This window comes from Leptonychotes weddellii, chromosome 13 (genome assembly GCF_054177405.1).
Source record: "Leptonychotes weddellii isolate Sample4059 chromosome 13, ASM5417740v2, whole genome shotgun sequence".
NCBI classification, from domain to species: Eukaryota; Metazoa; Chordata; class Mammalia; order Carnivora; family Phocidae; genus Leptonychotes; species Leptonychotes weddellii.
Window position 1 is genome coordinate 21,388,288 of NC_138381.1, and position 27,331 is coordinate 21,415,618.

Consider the following 27,331-nt stretch of genomic DNA (forward strand, 5'->3'; position numbering starts at 1 on the left):
TGAGCTCAATCCTCCTGGGGCCTCAGAGGCCGTCCCTGTGGAACCAGGCCTCCCCACCTGGAAGGAAGGGACTGCAGGGCCGCCCTGGCCTGCGCGGGGCCGACTTGAGACCCAGGCTTGTGCCACGTCCTCTTCTCTCCGGGGACAGAATGGCTCACTCGGTTCGCACTGCGGGACTGTGGTGGAGCTTCGGACCGCCGCGGACCAGCCCCTTCAGTTCCATCTCTGCCCAACCTCGCCTCCAGCACACGGTGCACACACCCCCGTGCCCGCCTGTCGGGGGCCACCAGTCGGGACAGTCACTCAAGGACTATCCCTTCCAGCTTCGTGTCTAGTGGTCAAGCTGCCTCTTGCCCACACCGGGAGGCTTGCCATCCACGGGGTGAGAAATGCCGGCCAGGGCTGACCCCCCAGGATTTGCCAAGGCGGCGGCACTGCGCGCCCTCTCCACCAGGAGGCGATTGGAGAGAAAAATTCGCGGGCTGTTCCTGGGAAGCTTCCCCCAGGCTCGAGGGCAATTTTTTCTAATGCTCTCGTCCCACCGCCGTGTAAACAAAAAAAACCCCCAAACAACATTTTCCTGGTCTCACCCTTCCACTTTGCCACTTACTCACCGTGAAATTGCCTTCTATTTCAGTAAAATAATTTCTGGCTAACACGGCGGGGGGTGGGGGTCTTCCCTCCGGATCCACAGGTCAGTGAACTCCCTGCACATGGGGTCTTTAGAGCACTTTCCTTCAAAACTGTTGGATTTTCAGGAAACTGAGTCGCAGAGAGGCTTAAGATCTCTGTGCCTCACTCCCCCTCATCTGTACAGCAGTGATGTTATTCCCTGATAAAGTCTTTATGAGGATTAAGTAATTCCAGGTAATGTGCTCACAACAGTGCGTGGCATGCAGTAAGTGCTTACTAAATACCAGTCGTTGTTGTTTTCCTGACGCCTGGGCCTGGCTGTGCAATTTCTTCGCTGGCCTTCGCTCCGCATGCTCAGGGCGGCTCCCGCAGCCTTCCAGCCACGGGGGCTCCTTGGAGAGCTGACACCGGGTGGGGGGTAACGACTTCCCTTCTGATGCTCTGAAACCCAAGCCACTAGCTTGGAGGGGAAGCTTCCGACCCCTCGGGAGCCCCGCTGGGCCCTAGGAAGAGAAGGGGCTCAGGAAGCCTGCAGGTCTCCAAGCTGGACGGTCCCAGCGAGGGGGCCTCTGTCCTGAGCAGAGCTCAATGCGCCAACTTCCAGATCTTCGGCAAGTAAGGACCTGGCTTAGTTCCTCTGCAGGACCGAGGCTCTTGTGGACTAAAACAGGCTATCTCCCAGGAGTCCTTGCAGCATCGGATTAAACATCCTTAATATGCAGAAATCTAGGTGTCAGGAACATCAGAGTCAGTCTCGCTCCCAGGCCTCAGGAGGCAGCCCGTGTGTCCGCAGGCGGCGGCCCGGCTCACTCTGCGCAGGCCTCCGCCATCGGGCTTTGGCGCCACGGCGAGCGCCTCAAGGCTCGGACCGGAGTGTCATCTTTGCAGGACCAAGTCTAACTCGGGAGATGCTGGGGAAGGAGAGAAGGAGGAGCCTCTGAGGACCGACGCTCCCGCCGCCTTCGCGGGGCCATGGCGACACCTGCTGGTCGTCGCAGGAAGCGGAAAGCTCGGAAAGGCGCCTTCCGCCTCCTCTACCTGCTCCCTGGTGGGCCCCGCGCTCCTTCGCTCGGCTCCCCGCCGCTGCCCGCCCTGGGACCGCGCTCCTCCGGCCCCTGCCAGTTCGCCCCCGGCCGCTCGCCCCGGTTCCTCCGCCCCTCCTGGGGACAAGCTGGCTCGGGGCCAGGGTCCCACCGGCCACACCTCTGACTCCAGTCTCCCCAACCCCCCAGGATGCCTGTCCCCTGACTGTTGGTCTCCCCCGTGAACACCGCTCCTGCCGACCCCCTTGCCTAGCAGATCTGGGGAATTTAAACCGGTGCTGAAGAAGAGCCCCCCCCGCCGCCCCCCAACCAGGGGACCGAGGAGGTCCTCTGCTTGAAATCCGGCCGCTGGTGCCCAGAGCTCGGAGCATCAGCCCTCCCAGGGGCCAGATCAGGGGCTCCCAGGACATGCCCCAGATGGCAGGGCCTGCAGGGGTAAGGGGAGGAGGGCACTCGTGCCCAAATGAGGAGCTTAAAGCGGCCCCCCTCCAGTGGGCACATTGATAGGATGGTCAGGCCTGTACATTAAATAAGTAAAGGACATCCCCCAAACATACTGGTTTTCCATGAAGAGTCTTCTGGTGGTGGTGGCGGGGGCTGAACTGTGTTGACCCCTTCCTATACACCGGCACATTGTTACCTACTTTTACATACATTGTTCTCATTTTATCCCCGCATCAAACCCAAGATGTTAACTATGTCTGTTAATGTTGTCCAGGTAAAGAAACAAACTTAAAGAAGTTCCAGAAGTTGCTGAAGGTGTAATAATGAGTAACCTCAGGCCTGACAGGTGCCAAGGCCCTGGACTAGGACAGAGGCTCCAGGTGTCTGCCAGCTACTGATTTACGGAACCCGTGCAGAGATTCCTGCAGACGTGTTTTCACTCTCGAGAGATTTTTCGCATTACTTCCCCTCCTTCCTGAGCACTCCTTTCTGTGGGACCTCAGGGTAGCACGGAATGGCACCTCCAGGACCCCAGGAAGTGATCAGCAAAGTCCTACAGCTTGAACCTTGTCCTGGGTGGTTTCACGGAGTCACTACTATCCCGCTCCATGTGCCCCACATGTCTTTCCAGATTGAGGCTCCGGTTCTCAGTGGGCTCCCCCCGGGACTCTGTGACACCTGCTGCCAGCATCTCACCCGGCAGAGAGCTGGCCTGAAGCCCCCACCCCCACCCCACCCCCGCCGTACAGAGCCCGGCTCAGTGGGCCCACGTGACATGTTTGAAGAATGAACAATGAATGTTGTGTTAATTTCCTACGCTACCATACATAACAAAGCACCACAAGCAAGGTGGCTTAAAGCAGCAGAAACTTATTTTCTCACGGTTCTGGAAGCCAGAAGTAAGCAGCAGGAACTTACTCTTTCACAGAAGTGCAAAATCCAGGCGTGGGCACAGCCAGGCTCCTTCTGAAACCTGTAGGGGCGCACTCTTCCTTGCCTCTTCCAGCCTCTGGTGGTGGCCGGTAATGGCTTTCCTTGGCTTACAGATGAGTCTCGGGGCTCTGCCTCTGACCTCCTGTGGCCCTCTCCCCGCGTGTCAGCCTGTCTCTCCGCTTCTATCCATAAGGACACTGGTCCTGTCGGGTTAGAGCCCACCCCAATGACCTCGTCTTAACTCGATTACATCTGCAAAGACCCTATTTCCAGGCAAGGTCACAATCACAGGTACCAGGAGTTAGGACTTCAACGTATCTTTTTGGGGGGACACAATTCAACCCATAACAAGTGGCACTTTGCCTGTGGTCTGATTCAGTTACAACTACAGCTCTCGGGGCATGGTTTGTCCCAGCCAGCAGAAGGCCGGAGCACTTAGGGGGTGCAGGCTTCCCCACTGCAAAGATGGACTTGTTTCGGCTGTGTGTCCTGTCCCCTCTTACTGGTTCATCAGGGATACTTTTGTGGTCTTGGTGATGCCTGTTTCTCTCTCTCTCTCTCTCTCTCTCTCTCTTTCATGTTAGGTGTTAATGTGGAATATTAACTTGGAATAAAACCTCTCCCTCCCAGGCAAGTGGCAAAAATTATTCTAGTGTCACAATGAGTCCAGCTGACCGGGCATCCTCACCAAAGTCTGAACTCCTCTGCCTTGTCTAGTCCAGACCCGACTCTGCATTTCCGCCGCTGCTCATCTGCACACACACTCTCTGGGGGGCCCCCCTGCACACTGCTGCTTGTCCTTCCAGAAAACGCCCACAGGCTTCCACATCCATGCCTTTGCCTTGTCATTCCTGGAATCACCCTTCCTGTGTCCATCTCTTCCTGCTGAAATTCTTCCCAATCTTCAAGGTCAAGTTCAAAGTACACCTCCTCCAGGAAGCTTTCCCTGATCCTCCAGCTTCCTTCGAAGAAGACTAGTGACCCTGGTCGACCTTCACTTGAGGCACTGACTTCACGCTGCTTTGGCCTGAAGCAAGTTTATGTCTTTGTCCCGCTCTCTCTACTCCTACCCAGCAGGAGAGAAGTAATGGAGAGGAGTCTAGAGGCCATTTCCTAGAAGAAATAACTGAGGTTGCTGGAGATGCTCACTTGGAAAAGAGAAGACATCCGGGAAGTCGTGTGCCCCCAGCTTCCTTTAACTGCTAACCCTATCAGACTATGAGCTCCTTGTAGAAACTATACCTGGGCTTCTTTGGAGGTCCTCCACACACACACACACACACACACACACACACACACACACACACCACCCATACCTAGCACAGAACAGTGCTCAAAAATAACCTCCTACCCAAAGGAAAAGATCTCTCTTTTGCACCCCTTTCAGGTGATGTGATAAGCAGAATTGTAAGGTGGATCCCAAGATTTCCTGCACTCCAGGTGTATCTCCCCTGAATAATCCCCAGGACTGTGAGATGCTGGTTTCACACCTGTGATTGGGTGACATTATATGGCACAGTTGACCTTAAAATAGGGCGATTATCTGGGTGGGCCTGTCCGAAGTACATGGGCATTTTAAAAGCAGTTTTCTTCAGCTGGTCACAGAAGGGGAAGTGCAAGAGCTCAAAATGTGAGGGGTTTGACTCGAGGGAGGCCCTCCATGGCTGACATGGTCGCAAGGCAGACCTAGGAGCAGTCCCCAACCAACAGCTAGCAAAACCACAGGGACCTTGGTCTTCCAACCCTAGGGAAATGAATTCTGCCAACAACCTAAGGAAGCTTTGATGCAGATCTTTCCCTAGTCGGAGCCTCCAGCTGAGGAGGACACTCTGATTTCAGCCTCATGAGAAGCCATCTAAAATGTGTCGGACTCCCGAACCATGGAAACTGGGAGCGAACAAGTGGGAGTTGTTTTAATCTGCTCTGTGTGGTAATTTGTTACACAGCAGTAGAAAACTAATCCAGGTGGTCAACTCTCTAACGACTGGACACACCTTCTCCTGCAAATGGAAAAAGAAAAGCAATGAGGGGAAATTTACCCTAGGAGGCATTAAAGCATATTTTAAAGCCAGAAGAACTTTCTTGGTATTGGCTCAAGGATACAGATAGATCAATCAGTCAGATCAATGGAATGCAGTCATGGGCCCAGAACGAAACATACGTAAATGAAAGTTTTGTTCACGATAAAGGAGGCATACCAAGAAATATATCAGTGACCAAATGGTTTATTTAATAAACAGTGTTGAATCAATTAGGTATCCCTTTGGAAAAAATGGAAGTTTGGTCTCTAAATCTCACATTATATATAAATCACAATGGAATTAAATGACTAAAATAAATAACCATACAACCTGTAAAATACCACAATGTTACAAGACAGAAGAAGAATATTTGTATAATCTTTGAGTGGGGAAGGCTTTCCTAAGCAAAACTTAAAACACAGAAGCTTGTAAAGGAAATTTCTGAGAGATATGACTCCATCAATTCAAAATTTCTATTAAACATTGCAACCAATAACAAAACTAAAAGGAAGGATCAGCCTGGAAGAAATCATTTACATATATAACAGGCAAAGGATAAATATCCAGGTCCAGAATATACAAAAGCATGTACTGATAAATTTTTAAATTACAAACAACTAGATTAGGAACAGGCCATTCACCAAAGAAGTAAGTGGACCATAAACACACAAGAGCTTCTTTTCTTACTAGTAATCAGGCAAATGCATAGTAAAATCACAGCAAGGCATCATTCCTAATCCAATGATACTGGCACAATTTCTAAGCTGATAATGTCCATTATGGGCAAGGCTGAGGGATACAGCAGACACTCTAAGACACATTGTTGAGACCTGCAACTGATAAGGCCTTCTGGGGGACCATTCAGAATTTTAAGTGGGCAGACTCTTCAATCCAACAATGTGACTTCCAAATCTCCACCCTAGAGAAATATTGAGGATGAATAGTAATTATCGTAGCATTTTCATAATGTTTAGAAACAAGACAGATATCCCTAATAGAACAGTGGTTAGATAAATTGTGGTATATCCACACTGCGGAACACTGCAGCTTTTCCCTGTAAAATCTTAGGCAGGTCGACGTGAATAAACACGAGAAGATCTCCTGCACATATCATTAGCTGAGAAAAGGAAGTTACAGAAAAATACTGACATATTTTATCAATTGATTGAGACACACACATCTGAACCCATTTCAACACCTCTGAAAATCAGAAGTCACCTTACAACGAATGGCTTCAGCGCTATAGGCTCAGGGCCAGTCGAGGTACAGCTGTGTTGCCTAAGCATATGTGAGCCCTGAAAATGTCAGTCAATGAAACCAGTTAGGACCATCTGATGAAGGAACAAGAGTCCTATCGCCTAACAACTTTCTGTGAACTCCTGGGAAATCAAGAAAGTGCTAGCATCAACAACTGTAACTTGGAAGAAACTCCCTGAGACAGTAGCAAAGTCATCTTTTAAGAAATGCTGCACCAGGAGGGGAAGAACGAAGGGGGGGAATCGGAGGGGGAGACGAGCCATGAGAGAGGATGGACTCTGAGAAACAGAGGGTTCTAGAGGGGAGGGGGGTGGGAGGATGGGTTAGCCCGGTGGTGGGTATTGAGGAGGGCACGTTCTGCATGGAGCACTGGGTGTTATGCACAAACAATGGATCATGGAACACTACATCTAAATCTAAGGATGTAATGTATGGGGATTAACATAACAATAAAAAATATTAAAAAAAAAATGAAAGAAATGCTGCACCACACAGTTCTTGATGGCACGCTGAAGCATACAGTGTGTGCAGTCAGTCACCGCAATTCGAGGCCAGGAGATTCGGGACTCAGATTCTGAACATGCAGAAATTTTAGCAAACCCCTGAGCCACCTTAGGTTTCCATTTAATGTATGGACTTGAGAAATAATACAAAAAAAGAACCACTTTGTGTAAATAAGTCTAAACTCTTCCAATAAATGTCAAATAAAAATTATAAGTGAAAAGAAAGCATATGTTGTAGTTTACCTGGCAGTATAGTCTCTTCTTGGTAGTATGTGTGTTTGTTATTATGATGGCATCTTGTAGCTAATCAAATGCTGTAATATAACTCTACTGGTGTGAGCAGAAAATAAACTATGTGTATAAATATACAATGAGAAAACATTAGAAAGATAGAAGGCTATAAAACACTGGTGAAGGGAGAGTGCCTGGGTGGCTCAGTCGTTAAGCGTCTGCCTTCGGCTCGGGTCATGATCGCAGGGTCCTGGGATCGAGCCCCGCATCGGGCTCCCTGCTCAGCAGGAAGCCTGCTTCTCCCTCTCCCACTCCCCCTGCTGTGTTCCCTCTCTCGCTGTGTCTCTGTCTGTCAAATAAATAAGTAAAATCTTAAACACACACACACACACACCACCATTAAAAAAAAAAAAAACCATTGGTGAAGGGTTAGTTAACTGCTTTAGGGGGAGAAATGAAGTAGGAGGTGAACAGTAAAGAAATTTGTTATTGTGCTCTGTGTGTATTGGGATTTTTTTTACAATAAGACTGCACTAGCCCTAGGAGATTTAAAATATATTATTACATATTCAGAGATTCTAAATATGTCATATATTAATATACTAATATGACTATATTAAATCACATGTATTAAATTACAAATCTATAGGAATTTAAATAGTATGGTAATAATACAGGAATAGGCAAACCAATGAAACTGAATAGAAAATCCAGAAATAGTTCCAAGTAGGTGGGAAAGTAGAAGTGTGACCCCATTTATTGGCTGTGGAGCCAAGTACCTGCTACAGGAAGACTTCAGGGTATGACAAAAACCATGAGGTGCTAGTCATGGCAAGAAGTCTAGTTCTTGCCTCCTTTTGGCCTCTGGCCTCCTGTTAAGCCCCCAGGGCTCCTGGGTTCCTAGCACACAGCAATGTGGCATCTCTGGCTGGATCCTGTGGTCTGGAGGGAGGCAGCCCTGCTTGGGGGAAAAGCTGTTTTTGGAGGGGATGTTCTGAGTTTAGCAATGAAGATGCAGTTTCCTGCTCCGGCCACGAACACAGGAGTTGAAATGGAAGCCTTGCCCAGCCCTTGATTTTTTGGTTGTTTTTGGCGAGGTTGATACCTGCTCAGAAGACCTCAACTCCAGGTGTTACTTCTCTTTGTGACATGTTCTTTCAGTTCACACACGTTCATCTTTACCCACGGAACAATGTAATAAAATAATCTTTAAAGTGCTAAAAGAAGAAAACTGTCAGCCTAGAATTCTTTTTTTTTTTAAGATTTTATTTATTTATTTGACAGAGAGACACAGCGAGAGAGGGAACACAAGCAGAGGGAGTGGAAGAGGGAGAAGCAGGCCTCCCACCGAGCAGGGAGCCTGATGCGGGACTCGATCCCAGGACCCTGAGATCATGACCTGAGCCGAAGGCAGACGCTTAACGACTGAGCCACCCAGGCGCCCCTAGAATTCTTTATCCAGTGGAATTTTCAAAAACAAAGCCAAAACTTTCTCAAACAAAACTGAGAAAATGTATTGCCAGCAGACCTGCCCTGTAAGAGATGTTAAGGAAATTCCTGAGGCATAAAGAAAATATGCCAACTGGCAACTCAAATCTACACAAAAGAATGAAAGTCACCAGAAATAATAAGTATAGATTAAAGTAAAGGATTTTCTTTTTGCTTTTTAAATTTCTTAAAAGATAACTGATGTTTCATTATAAATGTTATAGTAATGACTTTTTTCAAGTTTTTTGTTATAGTAAGGACTTCAAAAATTTAATTAATTAATTAATTTATTTATTTATTTATTTATTTATAGCATGAGCAGGGGGAGGGGCAGAGGGAGAGGGATAGAGAGGATCTCAGACTCCACACTGAGCCTGACATGGGGCTCGACCCTGAGATCACGACCTGAGCCACCCAGGCGCCCCCGATGGTTTTTTTTGTTGTCCTTTTTAAATTTTACTGTGATAAGAACACAACATTGAGATCTACCTTCTGAATAAATGTTTTATGTGGACAAATGTCTCAAGCATCAGATGAGGGGCAGTTAAAAGAGGATCTAAGAAGTAGAGAGGGAGATTGAGCAGTGGGTCCTAAGGACTACGTGCTGCTCGTGGGAACTTCGCAGGTTCCAGAAAACGACCCGCCACTCAAACCACTCTTGCCTTTGCTCAGGACTAACCGCAAGCAACAGCTGCTGGGGGCACACTCACTGCAGAGCTATTTGGGGCCCAAAGCGCCAACCCTGGAGTTGGACACTCAGTAATGATTTTTTTTAAGTTAAACTTTTTATTTTGAAACAATTATATGGAGTCACATGCAGCCCTAAGAAAGATACAGTGAAATCCCCCACACTGACACCTTGCTAAGCTATAGTCCAGTACCACACCAGGACATCCACATTAACAGTCAGGATACACATTTCCATCACTACAAAGATCCCTCTGTTACCGTCTTACCTTCAACACCCACTGACCTCCCAGCCTATCCCTTCCTCAGCCCCTGGAAACCACTGTATGCTTTTTTTTTTTTTTTTTTCTAAAGATTTTATTTATCTATTTGGCAGAGAGAGACACAGCAACAGAGGGAACACAAGCAGGGGGAGTGGGAGAGGGAGAAGCAGGCCTCCCGCCGAGCAGGGAGCCCGATGCGGGGCTCGATCCCAGGACCCCGGGATCATGACCTGAGCCGAAGGCAGACGCTTAACCACTGAGCCACCCAGGCGCCCCACCACTGTATGCTTTATACGTTGCTGAATTCTATTTGCTAAAATTTTGTAAAGGACCTCTTTGCATGTATATTCATGGCGGATATTTTTGCATTGTCTTGTCTTGTTTTTTTGATCAGGAGAATACTAGCTTCATAAAGTGAATTAGGAAGTGTTCACTTCTATTTTCTGGAAAAGACTGTGTAGTTGGTATAATTATTATAATTATATATTATTATAATTCTTTGTTTGGTAGAATCTCCAGTGAAACCATCTGGGACTGGAAATTTCATTTTTGGGATTTTATTTTTTAAAAATTTTTTACGTTTATTAATTTTGTTTTTTTAGTAATCTCTGCACCCAGCATTGGGCTTGAACTCACAACTCTGAGATCAAGAGTTACATGCTCTTCCAACTGAGCCAGCCAGGTGCCCCTCTTTTTGGGAATTTTATAATTATGAATTCAATTTCCTTAACAGCTATAGAGCAATTCAAATGATTTACTTCATAATGGGTGAGTTGTGAAAGTTTCAACAAATTGTTGAAAATTAGATGTCAAAATCAAGTTGACAAATTTGTGCCTAAAGTTGTTTTATCATTCCATTATTACCCTTTTAACGTTTCCAGAGTCTGGAAGTGATATCCCATACCCCATACTGGTGATTTATATATTTTCTCTGGTCAGTCTTGCTAGAGGTTTGTTGATTTTACTAATCTTTCCAAAGAACCAGCTTTGTTTCATTGATATTCTCTATTGTTTTTGTTTCAACTATATGGATTTCTGCTCTTTATTTCCTTCCTTCTGCTTACTTGTTTATTTGGGGTTTTTCTAGGTGTCTGAAGTTGAAGCTGGGATTTGAGATTTTTTCCTCTTCTCTAATATTTGCATTTAGTGTCATAAATTTCCCTTTCAGTATTGAATTAGCTGTATCTCGCAAATATCAGTATATTTTCACTTTTCATTCAGTTCAGTGTTTTATGGGTGTTTTTTTTTTAATTTCCCTTGATGCTTTTCCTTTGACCCATGGATTGTTTTTAGAAGTATGTTGTTTCGGGGCGCCTGGGTGGCTCAGTCGTTAAGCGTCTGCCTTCGGCTCAGGTCATGATCCCAGGGTCCTGGGATCGAGTCCCACATCGGGCTCCCTGCTCGGCGGGAAGCCTGCTTCTCCCTCTCCCACTCCCCCTGTGTTCCTGCTCTCGCTATCTCTCTCTCTGTCAAATAAATAAATTAAAAAAAAAAAAAAGTATGTTGTTTCTTGTTTCTGTGTGTTTGGAGATTCTTCTGTTCTCTATTAATCATTTCTAGTTTGATTCCATTGTGGTCAGAGAATATCTGTTACGACTTCAATTTTTAAAAATTTGTTGAGTTTTGGGTCTATCCAGGATATAATTTATCTTGGAATATGGTATGTTTGTACTTGAGAAGCATATGCATTTTGGTGGTGTTGGGTGGCTTCTAGATCTTTGATGAATTTATATCTAGTTGTTCTATCAATCGTTTAAGATGTTGAAGTTCCCAACTACAGCTGTGGATGTTCATTTCTCCAGTTCTATCACTTTTTGCTTCACATGTTTTGCAGCTCTCTGGTTTACTGTACACACAATAAGGATTACTGTATCTTCTTGATGGGTTGGCCTTTTATCATTAAATAATGTCCCTTTGTCTCTGTTTTTTGTTATTGTTTTTGCTCTGAAATCTGACATTAACATAGCCACTACTGCTTTTAATTTTTACCTGATATATATTTTCCATACTTTTTCTTTCAGCTTGCCTATATTACTATATTATTGAGGTGTGTTCCCTGTGGACAGTTACAGTTAGATCATGTTTCTTAATCCAACTTGCCAATAACTGTCTTTTAATTGGTATATTTAGACCATTTACATTTAATGTAATTATTGATATGTTAAAGCGCAAGTCTGCCGTTTTATTTTCTGCTTGTTTTCTTTCCTGCCTCATTGTAAGTTACCTGAGCCTTTTTTAAATAATTCCATTTTTATTTATCTATAGTATTTCTGATTGTCTCTATACAGCTTTTTCAGTAGTTTCAAATATTCCCTCTATATACATTTAGAATTACCTTAGGCAGTGTAACAATTTTTGCTTCAACAATCAAACATAAATTTAGAAAATTCACGATGAAAAGGAAAGCCTACTGTATTTGTATTTATGCTTACCTTATTTTTTCTTTTTCCCATTTTCTCTCCTTTTATTTCCTTTCTGTTTAGAGAACTTCCTTTAGCCATTCTTTTAGGGTACATCTGCTGGAGAAAATTCTCTGGTCTTCTGAACCCATTCTGTCCATCTGTCTGAGGCCAAGTGGTGACTCAACAGAACTACATCAAAATATAGAAGTGGGTGCCATCCCCAAAGTATGGCCAGAACCAAAAATAATTACTCTTTTAGAATAGAAAGGGTTGAGGGGAAAGGGTACTGTAATTTATCACAGTGAGATGATGGGGGTAGGAAGGGTTTGAAGGGGATTTAGAGTTTTGAGGTTACCATTTGTGGGAGTTTTGATGAGGCAGGACATGGAATAAAGCATAAAGAATTAGGGGTCAAGAGCAAAGGGCAGAGATGAATACATACAACTACCCTTTATCCTTAACTGCTTCATAAAGAAATGTTTTTATTTCCCCAAAGAATGCCAAGGGGCTACCCCTTTCAAGTTCTAGCCTAAAATAAAATACTGTGAACTTTAGGTCAGGTGAGAACAAGTCTCTCAGCCTAATAAACATCTCTGGAACTCATGTCAGCAAGATCAGAAATACTGATTTGGTCATGCAACTTATAAGTCATTGCCATAGAGTCACCTTACGGTGTCTCATCCCCCCTACCTTGAATCCCAATTCAGAGAAGAGGGAGCTAGAAAGCTAATAGCTTTCCTTAATTCTTAGATGGGCAATGGCAGGGTCTCCAATTTTCAATGTCTGTCTCTCCTTAAGCATCTTGGTTTTCATAATCCCTTAGCATCCACCTCTTCTCCACCCACCATCTCTCCACCCTGTCTCCTTTTAGAAATGAGAAAAGGGGACTGTTCTTTCATGGTCATATCTGAAATGTTGTATGTTCCATTTCAGTGGTCACAAAGCTGTGAAGGAAACTGTTGTCTTCAAGTTTGAGAATTCTCTAAGTGATTAGGAACTCTTTCCAGATTCAAGACATCCACAAGCTTAAGAAAAAGAATGAGCACATAATGATTTAATTGGCTTTCTCTTTTAATCAAAAACATACTTTGTTACAGAGTTCTCAGGAAAGGTTCAACTATTTTTTAGCCACAGACTTCAACCAGGCAAAAGTATACAGAAAGCCACAAAGGAACTACCGGAGCTTTAGCTGACCAGTTTTCCCAAAAGCAGAAGCTAAGTGTGGCTCTTCTCTGGGTTTTGGCATAGCTGCATTACTCTGATTTCAGGGGAGGAGACAGAGTTGGGAAATACCACCACCAAATCGGTCCCCAACCCCCAGTCACTTCCTCCAGACGGTTCTGCAGCCCACCAGAGGTTTGCATCATCTACAAGTATTCATGCTGTTCCCTTAAGTCACATGTCCAAGGCATTGGCCAGAACCCCATACTTGAAGGAAGTTTCTCGACTCCCTGTTTATAGCCTTTTAACCAATCCAAGCCCATGAGTCCTTCTATCAATGACAAGCAGCCATGGCAACAGCAGTTGGTTTCATTGCTTCCTCTCCAGCTAGCACAGAGCTGGGCTCTACCAGGACTCCCCAACCACCCCACCCTTGACCCACTCCCAAGGAAGGCTCTCAAGGTCCTTGAAAAAACGACGTTCATTAATTATACTTATCCAAGAATAGGCTGGAAAAGTACTCTGAAAGAACACGCCACCCAAAAGTCTTCCAATCAAAATGGACCTAAAAAAAGCCAAGAATAAAGGGAATGATCATCCACTGGTATTGTTTTCTTCTATCGTATGAACCATTTTAACTGATGTGATTCAGAGGAATTTCCCTGTTTTGAACATAAAAGAGTTAAGAAACCAAAGACCAGAAGTAATGACCTCTAATATCATTAGGCATTTACAGTAAGTTTTCATTTTAGTCGAGAAAAAATATTACCAGCACACAGCACTTAAGAGGATGGTGTCAAACACATACCAACCCAAAAGATGGAATGCCATGACTCAAAAAAAGCCTTAAGAAACCTTTAATAGAGATGATGGGAAAATAAAATGAAGGTTTTTCCCCTCCTCTCAGGTTTTTTTTTGTTGTTTTTTTTTTAAGTATTTATTGCAGCCCCCAAGGTGGTGCTAGGCCTTTGGTTAAATTTAAGTCTCAAGGACGTATTATGTAACTTCTTGTCCATAGGAGAATAGTAATAAAATATTAAGCCTAATCTCATTTGAATAACGTGGAAATAAGTAAAAAGCCCCCTCAAACAGCAGAGCAAAAGTAAGGAAGAAATCAAAACCTGCTGCAAGGTAGGCAAGGTCACTTAAATTTCAGAGCTGGAAGGACACATCTAATCCAACTCCCTCATTTTACAGATGAGGCAACTGAGGCCCAGGGAAGGTAAATTACCTGCCCAAGGTCACACATCAGATTAGTGGCAGAGTGCAAGCCAGAGCATACCTGGTGCCAGACCAGAGCCACTAGTTTCAGGTTGAACAAGAACACGGGCTCTGAGAGCTACTGAGAAAACTATCCACATCAACAGAGAGAAATGATTGTCTTCACCTCGGTCCTTCCTATGAGAGAGAGAGAGAGGAAGGAGAGAGGAAGGAAGGAAGGAAGGAAGGAAGGAAGGAAGGAAGGAAGGAAGGAAGGAAGGAAGGATGGATTGCGGTTCATTCATTCATTCAAGTCTGATGTTAAAATCCCTGAAAACATGAGCAATTACTTTAGCTATTCCTTGGGGCAGGATATCAGACCCTCAATTCTCATAAAGGCACCTATAGGTAAAAAATATCTGTAGAGGAGGAAAGCCAGAAGATAGGGCTTAAATGGGGATACCCAAACCAACAAAAATAACCTTCCCAAGTTTATTTTTTGTTGTTGTTCGGTTTTTTTTGCTGGTATCCTCTAGGCAACGGTACTGCTCTGACTAATGATGCTAATTTGGTGAGTCTTGTGACCCCAGTTTTTGTATGAGCAGCATGGAGGTGGAAGCAACAAAACTTTTCAAAATCTTTCAAAGGGGGAAAATGTGAATATGACCCACTTCTCCCAACCTCAATTACCTGGAACTCAGCAAAGAATCAGGAAACATTCTAAGCAAACTGATATCAGACACCACAGCACTGAAGGCCTTTTCAATACTTTACAGGGAAGTTTCTCGGGACTTGTCCCAGTTTCTCCTTGTGTTTTAAAGGTAGTTCTAATAAATCTAGTTACCTGGCTTTATTGCCCAAGCAGTTGGAAAAATGAATCAGAAAGGAAAGAAGAAACTCCTAAGGGGAGGTACACATGAAGTGGTCAGAAGGGGAGAATACTGGAGGGTATGTGTGTAAAAAAAAGTAAACATTCAAACCATATGAGTCTATGACCATTTAGTTTATCAAGGCAAAACCTTAGCAGCCCCGGACATCTACAAAGACAGCTAGGGACAAAAGAAATATGCCTAGTATGTTCTTGGATATACATATTAAATAACTCCATCAAAAAAAAATGGCTAAAAAAGGTTTACTGCTTAAATAAGGATAACGCAGAAAATTCCTTTCCACAGTGACAGCAGGTAAACAAGAGAAACAGCCTAGCAGCACTGGGACGGGTACTAGGGACAAGACCGAGCCGAGGATGCTTCTATGAATGCGACCACTAACCTTATACATCCTTCCTGATGTACCTTAGGAGAAATTACCTAGTTGTCAGAAAAACAAAAAAAAAGGAAAGGCTTGCAAAAAGATTCTCACAGCCTATCTTCTATAATCTTTGCAAAGAATTTAGGCAACTATTTACAGATAGCTATCTGCAACAAGATGAGGTCTGCCTTTAGAAAGAAAAAAAAAAAGCATTTCCTTCTCTCTAACCCCTTCTCACAGTTACTGTAAAGATCAAGTGAAACAGTGTAATAAAGAGCTTTGAAAACTAAAAAGAAAGAAAGCATTTCTTCATGTTACTGTTGTCTGCTAGTCTTAGCTCAGCCCCATCTACTAAAAGTTGTTAGGTGATTTTACAGGTAACTGCTTTCATATACTCATTTACCTCAGTAACCTAAAATTCATCATCTTCCCAATCTGCTATCATTAAATAAAATGCCAGTAAAACAACTTAATGATGAAGGGAGCAAATTATAGAAAACTATCAACAAAAAGGATTCTGCCCTACTCAGAATAAACTGCTTCTTCCAAAAGGCTCTAAAAAAGATCTGAACTAATCTAATTTTGCATAATAGCTAGTAACTATTGACCAGTTACCACCAAACCAGGAATAGAAATATTTCACCTCCAGAGATGCGTAAGGAGCACCACGGGAAAATGTAAAATTTCCCTTCTCCAGATGGGCATAGTCAAAAAGATAACTGCAATAAACTTTTAAAGTAAGATGTCTACCATCTGGAAGACAGAGCATTTTATTTTGCCCTCAAAATTTCTATTACAAATATCCCCCTTTACACCACACCCTTTCCCACAAAAATGAATTTTTAACTTTGAAATACAATACAGCTAATATGTCTTCAGTTTACTTGGATAATTTGAGTATGATAATCCTTAAGCTAACCACCCAGCCTGTAAACCTACGGTGATTACAGGAGGAATGGGATAGGAGACCTATTTAGTGGGTAGGTTCATACAAATGAGCCGTGCTTCTAGAAAAACAAGGTTATATGGCAGTGATTTATTATCATTATCTTTGTATACCAGGGGTAGCATATTATAAAAAATGAGATAGGCTATATCCCATAAAACAACCTACTCCCTGGAAAATAAAGGCAACACCATTAAGGATTCCCTTTGATAACGCACTGAAAGGCACTGGACCAAAGTGGAATGGCCTCATACTGGATTATAAAGGTACTTGGTTCAACTCTCACTCAGCTTTCAATGAAATTCAACGTTTTGAGATATGAAATAGCTAGAGAAAATCTACCCAAAACCATATCCTCATAATAATCAGATTCTGAGAACTGCGGAAACTATCCTACCCTAAAGTAGCCATAAAATTTTAAACCTAGTGATTCTTGAGTCTTACTCATCAAAGATGACTACCTCTAAGAAATGGAAATACTGTTTAACAACTAAGCTCCTCAGAAATAACTGACATTAACATACTAGGTGTGTTCTCAAAAGCATGTGACTGAACCTAGGTACAAATATAAAGCAATTAATAACTACAAGTACTCCTACATACTGGTAGTAATGTTATGGCTCTTAGCAGAAAGAAACCAAGACAGGTGGCTTGGCTTCAAAGATAGACTTCTCAGCAAATATTTTCCACATACTTTCCCCAGATGATTAAACATGAAAACCTTCCTTAAAGGAGAAAAGGAGGCAACGGATGATGTCATAGCATGCTAATAATCCTAATCAAATAATCTGAATTTTTTAAATCTCTCCCTTCACTCCTATTCTTCATTCGCAGTAAAATAGATCTAAAGTCAGCAATTTCTAGAGAATGAAGATTTTTTTTAAAAAAATCTGCCAATAAAACTTAAATCACCAAACATTTATAGATTAAAATTAGGTCTTTAACAAAAGTATCTGTAAGTACTCAAGAGTTCAAATGAGCCAGCAGAGAAATTATTTTAAAACAAAAGACATGTAGCTCAGATCAAGATCTATGTTTACATCACAGCAATAAGCAAACTCAGTGGCTTCCAGAATGGTCTTACGAAGAAGACGTTCTGAGCAAGGACAAAGAAGTCATTTAAGTCAATAGAAGGATGACTATTATGCATAGTGTTTCTCAAATCTCAAACTTGTAACACACCTTAAAGAATCTTATTACACTTATGAAGGCCCTCCAAGCAAAAAGTAAAAGGATCTGAAAGATAACCCTTGGTTTTATTTCACACTATTTATCCTGTAGACAACCTATTTATCTTGTAGACAATCGGGCCTATTTTGCTACAGTAAAATAAAAGCTGGAAAAAAAGCAAAAAACAACAACAACAACAATCAACTCTACACTGGATACATAATGTCCACGGGGAAGTCCTGGCAGAGTGTGAGGGAAACCAAAGCTGCCGGATAGTATGGGCTGCTGCCTGTCATTTAGAAGGTGTCTCGCTTCTGAGGTTGAACTCAAAAGTGCAAAAGAAAACAAAACTTTTTTAAAAATCAAACCTAGAATTCAACTTTGTATGTTGAGATTCGGTTTTATTTATGCTACTAGCTAAGTAAAAAGCATACATATTGTGTCTGTGGTACAGTCAATACATTTGCAACTTTTCTACGTAAATTCTCTATACAAAGTCACTGCCAACTGATATGATCATTGATGGCAAAGGGCTTAGAATAACCAAAAGGTATAAAAAAGTTTGCAGTCTTGCCCCAAGATACAAAAACTGAATTTTAAACAATGTCATAACATACATGACTTAAACAGTATACGAAAAAAAAGTCACACATCAAATCAAGTACAAAAATACCCAAACTACCTATTATGAACTGTAATGTTTCCATTATTCTGCACAGTATTCAACATAGAATTTAGCAGTTTCCAAAATACTCACTTAGTTTAAGCATTGCCACCTTTGTAGAACAGTGAGATACTAAGTGGAGTGACACTGCTTTTAGTGTTTTTAAAAATACAAAACCTTTCCTTATGAATTCATGAAGGAAAGAAATTCCTCTTCTAGGCTTCTTAGTGACCAACCTTGTGCCTAGAAATATAGAATACATCTACTGTATAACAGGGCAAAAGAATATTTCTTGATAAATAGTTATCCAACAGGGATAACAAATGTAATTTTAAATGGTATTTCTTTGTGGGGTAATTGTAAGGAATTCTCAATATACACACAGATTAGTGTTTTGCCTTGGCAAAAATAAAATTGAAGTTGCAAGACCATCTGAATTGAAATCATCTTCACTAGTTTAACTTGCAAAAAAATATTTTGGATAAAAGGTTATAATACATTAACTATCTTATTTTTTAAACACAGAGTGAAGTTGCTCTTGGTAAAATTAACTCACCCACATGGCACAATATTTGGAGTAAAGTATGTTCAACAATAACAACTCGCACACAAAATAACATAGGTGAATTAACTTTGAGAACTTCTCTCCTTTAAAATCAGCAATATTGAATTTATTCTGTAGAATAACACATGTATCAATGTTCTGCATATAAAAGTCTCTAAGACATTTTAAAGGGCTAAATTTTCCAGCACTGGAATGATTCCTTCATACATAACTGGTGAGGATTTAATGTGTTTTTCCTGATCTTCAAGCTCTGAGCCATGCCTGAAAAGTTCTAAGTAGGAAAAAAAAAAATTGTTTTAATCCAGTTTCTGTCTGCTAGGAGCAAGGCAGCAAACACACTTTTCAACCCTTTATGAAAAGATAAAGCAGAACAAAAGTGAAATATATCTTCAGATTATAAACAGGATTGTATTTCATAGTCCACCATCCTGACAATGTTAAGGGCCCCGACAGTGAAAGACCTCAGTCTAAAGGCTGTGGGTCAGCAATAGGCATGGTGTGAAGCACTTCATCTAAGAGCTGGAGGGCCCGGTGTAAGTGAATCTCGATCCAGCAAGGCGTTTCTTTGATGCTCTGTCTCGGGTAATCCGGTCCCCAGCCTTTCACGAAACTCATCCTGAGTATGCACAAGCGACGGAGGTCATCAACGCCAATGCCGGCAGCCGCTGACAAACCTAACAGAGAGGATTTGGAAGACGTCAGAGGGACAGGCTGGTATCTTCCAACCTCCCTACACCTTATTAACAAAGTGACCAGCTTTATTTACTTCATGCTCCCCAGCATATAACTTCTCTGTCAAAGTGCCAAGAAGTACGTGTAGATCTACACTTTCGGACCGAAAACTTTTGGTTAAGACAATTCACATTCCACATGAGTCTTCTAGCTATCAGCAATTATAAAGTAAGTTACCACAATCCACCAACACCCCACCTATGTTTCTCTTTAGAAGGAGAGGTGAAGGGTAAAAAAAAAACAACTTGTTTTTAAGAGGTAGCACATGTCCACAGGTTGGTTCTAAGAACCGTACTGTCTGTCTGAACAGCCTCGTTCAAAGTAAGACCTGACTAACAGTGAGACAGTTAATAGTCCTGGTTCCACTAAGAATTCTTGGATGACCCAAAGGATGTCTGTCTCTCAATTTCACAATGTCACAGAGACACCGTGCAATTACTCAATGGGGGCAGTAGTTAAGAATGAGAAATTAAATAACAGTTCTGGATTCTTTAGCAAAAACATGTTTATAACATCAAAACTAGCGAATTAATGGTTTAGATGCTCAAATTTTTTTAAAAAGTCAAATTCTCTAAATTAAAAAGTCAAATTATTCTCTAGATGAGTATGTCTTATCTACCTCTACACTGTAAACTCCTGAACATAAGTCACAAAGGAGATTCTGCAGCTAATTTTCCAGTCAGAACATACAGTCATCTAGTCAATCTCCACTCATCAATATCACAGTGAATCTAGTGGGAGGAGTCTGCATGTGCTGTAGAGAAACCTGCAGGGCCACTGCAGTTTTCTTAGCCAGTGTGATTTGCTTACCACACTGAAGAGGTTAAGAACAGGGGTTGAATGAATCACTAGTTATGCCTTCAGACGTGGAAGATGGGTGCCACGTGTTTCCATCATAAAAGTCTATAGTCAGGAGTTTAACTCTGCAGTAAAAAATTCCCCATCAGTGTGAAACCTGGCACACAGTTCAATTTTACCCTAAAATTAAAAAAAAGTCTACAAGTTATCAAAATACCACCCTCACTTAGTTTTCTCTCCATGCTTAGCATACTTAAGAAAAACTTGGAGAGGTACCTAATTCTGAAATTGAAATATGCTTTCCTTCTAGAATAAAGCCAAGCACGTCAGTGATTACAACCCACCCTTGCTGGTGAGGCAAGAATTAAAAGCATCAACAAAAAAAACAGGAGATTGATCAATATAATCTAACAATAACCCCCTTTTCTCCTTTATCCCATATTCCCTTTTTGATACAAAAAGAATGAAAACAGGGTCCTAGACAAAGGGCAACTATTACAGAACAGTTTTTTAAAGTTCAAAAATGTTATTAGCCCAGTAAAAAAAAAAAGTTTAGTTTTCTATTACTGCTTAAAGTAACTAATCAACTGAGTGAATCAAGATAAAATGCCAACTATTACACTTTACAACAAAAAGCCAAAAGCATACTTACTGATAGCTGGAGCTATTCCACCTACTGATCCGGGGCCGGGGATGTTTCCAGCCACGGCTGCTGCCTGAGCAGCGGCGGCAGCCTGCGCCGTGGCCGCCTGCTGCTGCATCTGACGGTGACACTGACGCAAGTCAAAGACCTTGAAACAAACAGTGGAAGTTCAAGGCTAGGAGTCCATCAGAAATGATGCCCCCACACAACAAAAACCAATGCACATTTAAAACTCATAGCTCCATGTAGCTCTAAGAAAATTATTAATTTAAAAATCTAAGTTTTTATGTAGATTCTAACTAGTGGTTAGAGAAGGGGACTGGAGCTCAGCAGGAGGCACATTTCACTATCAGGAGAGTTCTGGGTGCCACACGCCTCTACCGCCTTTATCTAGTTCAGTGTGGTCAGTCACTGTCCCCGTGAAAAACCCCCACCCTTTCATAACCGAATTGCTGAGAGTGCTCTTTAGGCTGCATTGATGGTCTTGGTCACATGCCAACTTCTTTATCATTCTAGCTATTTGGAGGACTGTAATAAATGGCACTGTCACTATTTAAGAAAGCATCTGTATTTTTTAGAGATGTATACTTTCGTACATAGGAGCAAAATAACATGATTATCTAGGACTTGTTTTAAAATACTTAAATAGGGGCGCCTGGGTGGTTCAGTCGGTTAAATGTCCAACTCTTGGTTTCTGCTCAGGTCATGATCTCAGGGTCCTGAGATCAAGCCCTGCGTTGGGCTCCGTGCTCAGCGTGGAGCTGCCTGTCCCTCTCCCTCTGCTCCTCCCCAGACCCACACCCTGGCTCTCTCTCCAATCTCTCTCATAAATAAGTAAAAAAAATTTTTTTAAATACTTAAGAAATAAAGAAAAAAGGACAGATCAAACAAATATAAAATCTTAACAACTACTGAATCTCAGTGATGGGTGTACAGGATTTCATTAAACTAGTTTCTCTACTTTTCTGTATGTTGAAAAATGCTCATAATTTAACAAAGTTTAGCTTTGGATCATATCACTAATATCTACTAATTACATGGGCTAAGTTTCTTAACCTCTCTGGAGCCTCAATTTTCTTATCTATAAAATGGGAATGCTAAGCATACATGCTTTTTCACAGAGTTGTGGCAAACTTAGCATAATATACAGTAAGCTGTCAATAAATGTTAACCTAATATTTTGGTTTTGGCCTCCCGTGAACCATTTACCTTTCAGGACAAGTTAAGACAGTTTGTAATTTCAGGATTGTTTACCAGCCACACCAAGGGCTGGTATACTGAGGAAGGGATTGCAACTTTTATCCTTATCCTCATGAAAGTACTGACATGCTCTTTAAGTAAGCAACAAGTTATGAATGATAAATCGTATCTTTTTTCTAGGAAAAAAACAACCTCCTAAAATAATGTATTTGCTTGTATTTGCTTTTTTAAATAGCACTGAAAGGGGTTTCTGGGTGGTATAGTCAGTTAAGTGTCTAACTCTTGCTTTCGGCTTAGGTTGTGATCTTGGGGTCGTGAGATGGAGCCCCGTGTCAGGCTCCGCACTCACTGGGGAGTCTGCTTGAAATTCTCTCTCTCCCTCTGCCTCTCACACTCATGCTCTCTCTCTCTGTGTGTCTCAAATAAATAAATAAATAAATAAATATTTTTTAAAAAGCACTTTGAAAGACTAACAAGCAGAGTGGTCATCTACAGAAGCCGTAGGAAAGGAAACAAGGTCAGAGTAGAAACAGGCTACTCAATATAAACTTTTTATATTATTTTAACTTCTGAACCATGTGACTATATTCCTTATTCAGAGAGTACATTAAATTTTTAAAAATCCTCTTAGTATGCACAAAACCCAGTATGAGCAAGCGTAATTATCCTTGACCAAAAAAAAAAAAAATCAAAGAATGCATAACATACTTTATCAGATAAACAAGATTTGGAACCCAAACCACTGCTTTTCAGATGCCTTAAAAAAGAAATTCTGATGGTCTTTAATCATGATATTTGGTATTAAGAAGTAAGAACACAGAACTATCCTCTCTAAATTGCAAATTATATTCCTATTTACTTATTTCTCTATTCAACGCTGACCTTCTAGCATCAATGAAGGACAAAACTTAAGACTATTTCATTCTCTGAAGAGAAATGAATTTGTCAAATATATAGGTATTACCCAAACAAATTATAGTTCTAAAAGACTGCAGGATAGAAAGCATGAGAGTCAGGTCTGAAAATCAGAAATCTCACAATGCCCAGAACAGGAACCACTATTTTTTCAAGATTTCCCAGGAGTCCATTAGATTCTGAACTTTTCCGCTGGGCTATGACCTTTCAGAAGGCATTACCCAGCATAGCACAAAGCAGGAACTCAAATATTTGAAAAGCCAAACAGTTCTACAACCACTTTTTTTTAAAAGAAGGAATTAATAAACTTTCTATTTTAGAGCAGTTTTAGGTTCATGCTAAAACTGAGCAGAAAGTAAAGAGCGTTCTCTGTCCCCACTCAAGAACATCCCCTGGCACAGTGATACATTTGTTCTAATCGATGAACCCACACAGACATATCATCACCCAAGGTCATAGTTTACATTAGGTTTTACTCTTGATTTTATATATATATCCAACACTGTAGTACCATAGAGAGTAGTGTCAATGCCCTAAAAATCCTCTGTGCTCTGCTTATTCATCCTTCCCTCCTTGCTTATCCCTGGAAACCACTGATATTATTGTCTTCATAGTTTTGCCTTTCCCAGAATGTCATGTAGTTGAAATCATACAGTATGTAGTCTTTTCAGATTGGCTTCTTTCACTTAGTGATATGCATATAAGTGTCCTGTATGTCTTTTCCTGGTTTGGTAGCTCATCTTCTTGGTGCTGAACAATATTCCATCATGTGGATGCCCATAGTTTATTTACCCATTCACCTACCGAAGAACATCCTGGTTGTTTACAAGTTTTGGTAATTATTGGCGATTAAAGCTGCTATAAACATCCCTGTGCAGGTTTCTGTGTGGACGTAAGTTTTTCAATTTATTTGGGTAAATACCAAGGAGTGATTGTTGGATGATATGGTAAGAGTATGTTTAACTATGTGAGAACTACCAACTGTCTTCCAAAGTGGCTGTACCATTATGCATTCCCACCAACAATAAATGCAACTTCCTGTTGCTCCACACCTTGCCAGCATTTGGGCTGTCAGTGTTAGACTGGCCATTCTACTTGGTATATAATGGTATGTCATTGTTTTAATTTGCAATTCTCTAACAACATATGATGTCCAACATCTTTTCATATGCTTATATGCTATCTGTATTATCTTCTTCAGTGAGGTATCTCTTCAGGTCTTTTGCATTTTTTAAATCAGAATGTCCTCTTATTGCTGAATTTTAAAAGTTTCCTATATTTTAGACAACAATCCTTTATCAGATATGTCTTTTGCAAATATTTTCTCCCAGTCCGTGACTTACGTTGTTTTCTTGACAGCCTCTCACAGTTTTTAATTTTAATGAAGTGCAGCCTATCAACTGTTTCTCATGGATTGTATCCTTGGTATCATACCTAAAGTCACTGCCCCACCCAAGATCGTCTAGGTTTTCTCCAATGTTCTCTTCTAGGAATTTTGTAGTTTTGTGTTTTACATTTAAGTCTTTACAACCACTTAAAAAAAATTGTTTTAAGCATCACTAACCAACTATGGTACCTATATAATCTTACTACCTGGAAACAGGGAATATAACTTACTTATAAACTCCAAGGTTTCAAATATGTTCTCAACATACTCCCACTCCCCACCATGAATCATTAAAAATAACCAATAGATCTTCACACATAGATTACTTACAATATGCTGTAAACAATCACAATTATGAATGTCCTAGCCTAAATCTAGGCTAACGCCAGCCACACATTATGACAGGTAGCCACAAAAATGAAATTTTATGACTTTTATCTGCAGATGTAGAAATGATTCATTAAGCACCTCAGCAAATCCTTCCACAGTGGATTATTTATGTAATTAAAGCACTCAAACCAGAAAATTTGTAATTACTGGCTATACTGCTAGGTAAAACCTCGGTCGCCTCTCTACTCTATACTATATCTGATCCATTAAACCATAATAGATTTTATCTGTTATACTGGATGGCAAAATGAAGGCTATCATTGAAATGCAATCATCTTCCTTTCAGAATCTGACTGAGTTGTTAGTAAAGACAAAGGAACCAAAGCTTTAAATATCCTTTTGGGCTCAGATCAAAAAGTTAATATTGACTGATTGTTAAAGATTTTATTTATTTATTTGGGCAGAAGGAGAGGGACAAGTAGATTCTGCACTGAGCACAAAGCCCAACGTGGGGCTTGATCCCAGGACTCTGGGACCTGAGCCAAAGGCAGACACTTAACTGACTAAGCCACCCAGGCACTTCCCAAAGGTATTTCTGATCACCACTCTTGACTTAATCAATCACTTTGTTTAAGCATGTTTCCTATGGTTACTCTCATATAAGTTTATTACAAACCTATTACTTAACACAGGTGAATCTTATAAAGCTCAATGTGAACATCTTCAGGATACTGTCTTTCAACCAGGAGTCAAAATTTTGGCGTTTTTCATATATAAGGCTTAATTACAATACTCTGTTTAAATCAACACCAAGAACTAGTAACCCAGAAAGAGAAACAGATAACTGTGTTGGTATATTGGGCATCTGAACATAAGACTGCATTAAGAATTTGCTAAGTTACTGGACCTGGAGACAAGAATCACAATATATGGTAATTGAGAATCAATTTAAGCTGGGATTATAATAACCTTCAACCTGGCCTTCCTGTGGTTTAGAAGCATCCCCTAACATATATGTGTTCAAAAACAAACCTGACTCAACCGCATCAGAGAAATGCAAATCAAAAACCAGCACAATGATCGCTTCTCAGCCTTTTGGCTAAGATCAAGTGTAAAAACCAGCACAATGAGGTAACACCTCACACCCACTAGGATGGCTAACATCAAAAAGACAGATAATAACAAATGTTGATGAGACTGTAGAGATCTAAAACCTTCCCACACTGCTGATCAGAATGTAAAATGGTTAAGCCACTTTGGAAAACAGTTTGGCAATCCCTCAAAATGCTACAGAGTTACCTTATAATCTAGCAATTCCACTTCTAGGTATATCCAAGAGAAATGAAGACATATATTCACATAAAACTTGTACACACTAATGTTCATAGTAGTATTATTCATAGGATAGCCAAAAAGGGGAAACTCTTATCTATCAACTGATGAATGGATAACAAACAAGATGTGGTATATGGAATATTATTCAGCCATAAAAAAGAATGAAGTACAGATATACGCTATGTGGATGAAGCTTGAAAACATTATGCCTAGTGAAAGAAGTCACATAAGACCACACTATATGAATTCATTTATACAAAATCTGCATAGGCAAATCTGTAGAGAGAAAAAGTAGATGAGTGGTTGTCTAGTGCTGAGGGAAATGGGGGGGGGGGGTGAGGAATGACAGCTAAAGTGTACACGGTTCCTTCCCAGAGTGATAAAATGCTTGAAAACTGATCATGATGATGGCTGCATAACTGTGAATATATTTTTAAAAACCACTGAATTATACAGTTTAAATGGGTGAATTACGTGGTATATGAATTATATCTCTGTCTCAATGAAGCTGTTAAAACCCTGACTGCCCAGTAGTAAGCACCACAAAACAAAACAGATCTTACTTTTGAAAGCAAAACAGTAAGGCCATTTAGAATTCAAACATCTGCTTCATGTAAAGCTTGTAAAATGCCATTTCATTACATCAGATTTTCATGAATGTCAGAGGATTACGATGTCATGAAAGATGAAGGGAAAAAATCAACATCTTAGAAGAAAAAACCCCCACAATTTAGTTCTAGTTTCTTGGTTTATAAAATAAAAGAATGTGTCTCCAAACCTTGGTTTTCTTTTTAATTAAAAGGAGAAAAATGTGCTTGTGTGTGCCATGTTTAGGGGGCTAGGGGGAGGTGTATTCCCAATGTGTGGGCACTCCTTTCAGAGGTTCGTGTTATCTGAATATAATTCACCCCAGTAATATTATCTCTGGTGGAGGGGCGCCTGGGTGGCTCAGTTGGTTAAGCGACTGCCTTCGGCTCAGGTCATGATCCTGGAGTCCCCGGATCGAGTCCCGCATCGGGCTCCCTGCTCAGCAGGGAGTCTGCTTCTCCCTCTCCCGCTCCCCCACTCTTGTGCTCTCTCTCTCTCTCACTCTCTCTCTCAAATAAATAAATAAAATCTATAAAAAAAA

At 41.4% G+C, this 27,331-nt stretch overlaps 2 protein-coding genes across 4 annotated transcripts in view; both read right to left on the minus strand.

Annotated features, from left to right (window-relative positions):
- The window catches only part of ELAC1 (elaC ribonuclease Z 1), a 470,823-nt gene that overhangs the window by 353,077 nt on the left and 90,415 nt on the right, over positions 1-27,331 (minus strand). The window lies entirely within an intron of this gene.
- Positions 12,959-27,331, minus strand: part of SMAD4 (SMAD family member 4) — a 70,309-nt gene continuing 55,936 nt past the window's right edge. For 2 of the 3 annotated variants that reach the window (XM_081801200.1, XM_081801199.1), the window contains exons 11-12: positions 21,045-21,183; positions 12,959-19,536 (exon numbers count right to left, since the gene is read on the minus strand). In XM_081801200.1, the coding sequence (XP_081657326.1) occupies positions 19,325-19,536; positions 21,045-21,183 (351 nt within the window). In that variant the 3' untranslated portion in view covers positions 12,959-19,324. Of the gene's footprint in view, positions 19,537-20,404; positions 20,518-21,044; positions 21,184-27,331 lie in introns of all 3 variants that reach the window. The other variant, XR_014139590.1, reaches the window with a different exon arrangement.